Source organism: Sitophilus oryzae, unplaced genomic scaffold, assembly GCF_002938485.1.
Source record: "Sitophilus oryzae breed Bouriz unplaced genomic scaffold, Soryzae_2.0 scaffold_1710_pilon_pilon, whole genome shotgun sequence".
NCBI lineage: Eukaryota > Metazoa > Arthropoda > Insecta > Coleoptera > Curculionidae > Sitophilus > Sitophilus oryzae.
Genome location: NW_022146403.1, coordinates 237,818 through 244,814, shown reverse-complemented (window position 1 = coordinate 244,814; position 6,997 = coordinate 237,818). Strand labels below are relative to the sequence as shown.

Below are 6,997 nucleotides of genomic sequence, written 5' to 3'. Positions count from 1 at the left end.
CCCACATAAATATGTTTTATTTAAAGAAATATAAATGGCTAGATCTGAAAACCAGAGCCGTCTTCATAGAATTTCTCACTTACAATCCTAACTGTAACTTATTCAATACTGTACAGGTTGTTTTTGAAATTGGAGCATCTGGCTACGTCAATTACAGGTTTGAGGTAAGAAATAATATACAAAGTGTCTAAAATTACACTCTAACTAAAACTAACACTATAAAAATTATACATTTGCTTCCATAACTCCCTATCTTAAGCTATTTGCATCCAGTTACTGTGGATATGCCTTACGTCGTCATGCCATCTCGTTGGAGGATAACCTCTGCTCCTGAATGCATCTTGTCTTGGTCTCCATTCTATTATTTTCTTCGTCCATCGGTCATCGGTTAGCCTTGCAATGTGCCCTGCCCAATTCCATTTCAAAGTAGTTATGTTTGGTTTGATAATAAGATTAAGATTTTTTTAATAAGATTAATAATAGGCATGTTTTATTATGTTCATTTTTGACTCTTCCTTAGTAACGTGCTTAATTTTTTTTGTGTAATTCTTTTTTTTCCAATAATAAGGGACCCTTCTGTCCCAGAAACACTGCAATCTGTAAAGCCTAATGTCCCGTTTCTGTGCCTGCACCCATTCCTATATCGTTTCTATATATCTTCTATATTCCCTTAGAAAGACTATACATAAGACTATATATTTTCAGATTCAAACAAGAAGGTTACTTATTGTTGAGAGCGATTTTAGAGGCACCCAAGTTGTGTTTGTGTGTTTCGGTTTGGTTCTCCTTCTGCTTACGATTCGAGTGATTTATAAGATGATCAAGAAAGGTAAAACGTTCTTTTCAGACGCCTTGGAACTGTTTGATGTGATCATAGGTTCGTATGCATTCTCATTTTATTAATAATATTAAAAATTTAACTAGTTTTGTAAGAGAGGGTTCTTTTAGTATTTTTGGAAAGTACTTTTGAAGATTATATAACTAAAAATATAATTTGTTAACTGAATCATTATGAATAACAACTTTACTAGTAGTGTATGTGTGTAGTGTTCTGCTCTGTCTATTCTGTTGCTCAAAAAGGCAAAGAAGTACGATAGGGAGACGCGATATCCCCAAAATTGTTTACAGCAACACTAGAAGAAAACTTTTGCCGACTGGACTGGACCAAAAATGAATTAAGAATATATGAAGAATATCTTAATCATCTAAGATTCGTTGATGACATAGTCCTAATTGCCAATAGTCCTGGAGCCCAATCATCTAGAATGCAAATTTGTCTAAAGAAGAAAACATTCGACCAATGTGTACTACCAATCATGAACTATGCATGCGAAACCTGAACACTTAAAACGGATATTATAAGGAAACTGCAGGTCACACAATGCTCAATGAAACGAAATAGGCTGGGAATACCCAAGAAAGACTGTAAAGGAATAGAGTGGATACGACAAAAGACCCAGGTAATAGATGTCATCCACAGAATCAAATCCCTCAAGTGGCAATGGGTTTGGTTTGATACCTGGCAAGAACGGACAATAGATGGACCACAAAAATTACAGTATGGTACCCACAAAGAATTAGAAGAAGAATTTAGAATTAGAGACTTCGAAAAAGACCAAACTTGAGATGGGGCCATGATGTTAGGAAATTAGCAAGAATAACTTGGGCCCACGTAGTCTAAAATAATAGACAACAATGGGCCCAACTACAAATAGAATATCTAAATATACGAGGGAGGCTACACCATAATTAGAAATGGTCCAATAAGCTGAAAATGATGACGATGATGACCTACAAATTGTACTCGCACTTGTCCGTTTTTATTAAATATTAACATTAAAAAAAAACTCGGTTAATTGATGTGATGCTCGATGTGATGTAAAAATATAAATTATCTTTTTATTTTCAGTTCTCTTAAGTATAGCCTCGATATATTTATTCATCAATCGGATAGCACAGTTAAACATTTATCTGACAAAACTGTCGGAATCGAAGAACAACGAGTTTGTCAATTATTTTCATTTATTTGTGGCAGACAACACTTTTACAGCACTTAGTGCCAGCCTAGTGTTTTTAGCTACCTTTAGACTGTGGAAATTATTAAGGTAAAACAAAAATTGAATATTCACTTAAAAGATCTATAACGGTTTTCAAGTACAACATTATAAAACAAATAAAATGTTATAAGTTTTTTAACACTGTGCAAGTGAAAAGAATATTTACCAGCTTTGAAATTTTCCATTCCAAAAGTTTCCCAATTTCTGTTGTAGATTTATGAAAATAGTTAAGGTAATGGAAAAAACATTGTACCATTCGTCAGGACCACTATTGGCGGCTCTACTATATCACTCAACTTTTATGGTAGCTTTATCCGTAATTGCTACGTCGTTCTTTGGATCGGAATCAGAAGTAAGTTTCTTAGATTTCCCGTTTTTAAAAATGAACCCACCGCATCATCCATGACACTTTCAGGAGGAGCAGACTTTCTAGATGCATTTTATCCATTTTTTCGAATTTGGCAAACGATAACCTGCTACGCTTTTTGCAAGAAACTTACCTAAAAGCTAGTATACTTAAAAATGGATAAGAATTCATAAAAATAGTACACCTACATGTGAAAAATATAGTTTTGATGATATCTGAACTTATCTCCAACTACATGGTCCCCAGTTGTAGTTCCATTCACTATTTTAAGTAGTATTATTGAAAAAATAGAGAAATTGCATTACAAAAAACAGCACTCCTCATCTGGCAATGACAAACGAACAGCAGTATGTTCACAAAAGGACATACTTCTGTTTGTTTGTCTACCACCAATGGACATACAACACACAGAAAGTCTAAGGTATTTTCGCCATTTAATTCGAATAGGATAAAATGAATTTAGAACGTCCCATCTGACCTAATATTGATGTAGTTAGCAATGCCACCTTTGGTTAAAAATCTTAAAAATTGGACAAAATACATTTAGTATGTCTGCTCCTCAAATATGTTTTAGTATTTCCGCAACTTTTACAAGAGTATGACCACATTGTTGCTGCTCAGCATGAACCTAATCGACGATTTTCCTATGCACCCGTTCGAGCAACATAAATTGGGTTCAGCCTTTTTCGTTCTATTCGCTTTGCTGTCCATATATTTCATCAATGTCTACATCGTCATCATCACCTACTATTATTCCCAAGCTAAGACATTCTACTGCAACGAAAAAAGAATGGTTCAAGAGTACCTGAAAAACAAATGGATTTATTACACGACTTTGTTGAAGGTGCGCTTGACTCAACTCAGAGGAGGACAAGGTATAGTATATTTGTTATTACAATTTTGTAAAATTGAGTTCTCTAGCCCTTTACCATTCCTGCTGATTCTTATGTATAATGACGTTCTCAATCCAAATATAGCTTCCGTTTTCTGCTACCTACCTTTCTCTATTTTTATCACATTTCGATTCTTCTTCTTCTTCGTACGTTATAGGACCAAGTCCTGTGTTTTCTTCAATGGTTCCCTAAGAACAGTTGGGATGATAAAGACCAGCTTTCATACCATCTTATAGGTGGTCGTCCAGGCACTTAGCAATTTTTGCTAACCGGTCGTTTTGTATTCTGTCCACATGGTCTCTCCACTCTTTTCTCCTGTTTCTTGCCAATCTTACTACATCCTGTATATCACATGTTTCTCTTATATCCTCACTTTTTTCCCGTCATATAAGGTATATCCTGTAATTGATCAAAGTGTTCGCATTTCTGTTGTTCCCATTTCAATACGTCATTTCGATAATAATAATAATTTTAGGGACATATAAGTTTTATTTGAAGAGGTGAAAATAGGTAACTAATTTAGCTGTGAGCAATAATAAATAAAAATATCATCATTATCATTATCATCTCCCTCACATATTTAGATTGATGAAGCTACTTGAAGGATTTGATTCTGTGGATGACATCTAATACTTGGATCTTTTGTCGTATCCACTCTCTCCTTTTACGGTCATTCTTGGTTATTCCCAACATATTTCGTTCCATTGAGCATGGTGCTACCTGCAGTTTCCTTATAATCGCCGTTTTAAGGGTCCAGGTTTCTCATGCATAGGTCTTGAGTGGCAGTACACATTGGTCGAATGTTTTCTTCTTTAGATAAAAAAAATTGAGTTCCATAAGTACTTCATGCTAACTTAATTCTTCTGTTGACTTCTGGTAGTAGAGATCCCGCTGTGCATTAGTTGTCCCAAATAATTCTTTTACTATTTCCAGAATTGTCTTATTTATTAGAATGTCTTTTCTGTCTACTAGTTCATTACTTTAGTTTTTGCTAAATTCATTTTGAGACCTACTTTATTGCTGGCTGCATTTAGTTCGTTAATTTGTGCTTGTAGTCCTTCAGGACTATTGGCAATTATCGAATCTTAGATAGTTAAGGTATTCCCCATCTATTTTTAATCCTTTGTTGGTCCAGTCCAGTTGACGGAAGATTTCTTCTAGTGTTGCTGTAAACAAACTTCGGGAATTGCAGTTGGGAACTCTGGGGTTGTTTTATATATCATTACTCTTGCTGTGGCCATTTTTTAAATTATTAGAATTAAATGTAATTTTGGAAATTATATTGTAGATATTCCAGAAAATCTTATTCAGTCAATATCAGTAGATCGCTACAACGATTTATGTATAGTGGCGAAAAATAGAATGAAAGCTATGGCTTTGATATCAAAATGCGTTTTGAGAAACGAAGAAAAATCTAGGACTATGACTGAAGAAGATTATGAGCTTATTTCAGAAGTGGTAAATATAAAATAGATAAATAGGACAAGCTCTAAAAAACAATATTTATTTCCTTATACAGTGGCTTCTGCGACGCTATTTTTTTTCGGTCGTATGATTTAGATTAGAGTAGATTTGATTGTTTATTTTATTTTTATTGCTACCATTCTTATGATCATAGTAGCACCATAATAATAATTGCAACAACTTTGGTATTAGAACGGCAAAAATAAAAAGCACTAATTCACCACAATAAACCAAAACACTTTTTACTTTTGCACTGAACGCGCGTTTCACTAATCAAGTTAAGTATCATCAAAGCAAGATGATTAAAACTAAACTAATATCTACAATTTCAGCGTTATAAAGCGCTCAGTTGGCGCCAGTAGACGTGCTAAAATCTAGCGAAGCGAGTCAAAACCAACCAGAGCGTAACAACAATTAATTACCGGGAAACTAGAGCAGTAAGAACAGAGGATGGTACTGGATCATTGTCTCTGTTCATATTATCTTTATATTTATTAATTTTGACGGTCTCATATGGATCTAATTGTTTGTAATTTGAGATTACAGTTGAGGGTTGGCACCTTTGGTGTTACACAACCATCAAATAAAATCACTAAAGCACCTGAAACACTTATACCTTTGCACACACTGGACGCGCGTTCGCTAAATGTTAGCATCATCAGCAGATGATAAATGAGTTTATAATTTTCTTCAACAAACTTCAGTTTATAATCATCTGCTGATGATGCTAACATGGATTAGCGAAGGCAGCGCGTCCATGGTACTGGATCATTGTCTCTGTTCATATTATCTTTATGTGTATTAATTTTGTGGTCGCATATATTGATTAGTATTTTGCTGTAAATGACTTGTTTAATTAATTTTAAATTATTAATATCTATACGTGAATTAGTACGAGTTCTTTATCAATTTTATTTTCTTATCAAAATTACCTGAACCTTAATATTGATCTTCTAGTTTGCTCAACATATTTCTGATTACAGTCTTTACATAAAATTTCCTAAATACCCGACCTTTCCAGTGGAGGTGTTTTATCTTTAGGATTACCTAATAATTGTTGTAATTTATTATTAGCACTATAATAGTAAACAAAAAATGAGATTGTGGAGTCATCGATTTTTTTAGTTGCAGCATTCAATATATAGATTTTTTTGCGTAGATATGGCAGTTGTTTAGAAAAGACACGGACGAAAAAGAACTGTTCTTCAAATGTGAGGAAGAGGAAACTGTAAAGTTTGTCGATGATCGAAAAATAGAAAAAGATCCGCTAGTATATGCGAGGATCTTGCTAGAAATGGGGAGGATATGAGCAGAAAGTTCAAATCGAAGCGTAAGCCATGGATCGAAGAACGAATCAACAGACTGAACGCTATGATTGAAGGTTTGAATGTTATAAATCGAGTCCTTGATAATATAAAAATTAATGTTTAATTTATGTACGTTACTATTTCAATATAATATACTTAATAATTTTGAAATTATATTTTTTATTATTAAGCAGTTCTTATAGTGTAACTATTCGTAAACACTATAAACGAAGGCAACAATTACATTGAACTCCGTTTATTTATTAACGACCTTCTTCCATTTTGTTCTTGTTTTCTTTATTTTTTATTTCTTCCGCTTTTTTACTTTACTGTGAATTATAAAAATCTATGTTACTCTAATCAGAGACACGAAATTTACAAATAAAAAGTAGGTTCAAACTAAAAGGTAGGACTAAAGCATATACTGAGATCTGATATTCCAATATGTTTAAAATGAAAGGTTCTTAACTAGTGTGTCATGCCTGTCCTCACATATGGTGCTGAACCACTTTGTCAAAAGAACATACATAGAATACAGGTCATGTAACGGAAAATAGAAAGGTCCATGTTGGGAGTTACACTTAGGGATAAAATACCCAATCATACCATACAAAATCGAACAGTTATATCTGTCTTACATCCTTAATGGAATTAGGCAGGACATGGAGCTAGGATAACAGATGGACGGTGGACAAAGAGTGGAATGGAGATACGAGGTCTATAGAAGCAGAGGACGACATCCTAGTCGATGGACAGATGATATTAAGAGAGTGGTTGGAAACTGGATCCAAGTGGTACAAAATAGAAAGAAATGGCTTGAGTTGAGGGAGTTTGTTCAATAGTGCACAGAATAAGCTAAATGATGATGATGGTGATTTACTCTATAACCTAAATCATTAATTGAAAAAT

At 33.8% G+C, this 6,997-nt stretch overlaps 1 protein-coding gene across 1 annotated transcript; it reads left to right on the top strand.

The window, feature by feature from the left end:
- The first annotated feature begins 6 nt into the window (after positions 1–6).
- Positions 7–6,090, top strand: LOC115881266 (polycystic kidney disease 2-like 1 protein). Its single transcript, XM_030898681.1, has 7 exons — positions 7–164; positions 706–877; positions 1,910–2,105; positions 2,271–2,409; positions 2,999–3,299; positions 4,606–4,775; positions 5,941–6,090. Exons 1-7 carry the CDS (start codon positions 12–14, stop codon positions 6,088–6,090), a joined length of 1,281 nt encoding a protein of 426 aa, XP_030754541.1. The 5' UTR covers positions 7–11.
- The last annotated feature ends 907 nt before the right edge of the window (positions 6,091–6,997 follow it).

Excerpts from the sequence above, each read along its gene's own strand:
- LOC115881266 (XM_030898681.1), top strand. The coding sequence starts at position 12 with ATGTTTTATTTAAAGAAATATAAATGGCTAGATCTGAAAACCAGAGCC. Across the intron at positions 878-1,909 it reads ACTGTTTGATGTGATCATAG|TTCTCTTAAGTATAGCCTCG; the intron begins GTTCGTATGCAT and ends TTTTATTTTCAG. Across the intron at positions 2,106-2,270 it reads AGACTGTGGAAATTATTAAG|ATTTATGAAAATAGTTAAGG; the intron begins GTAAAACAAAAA and ends TTTCTGTTGTAG.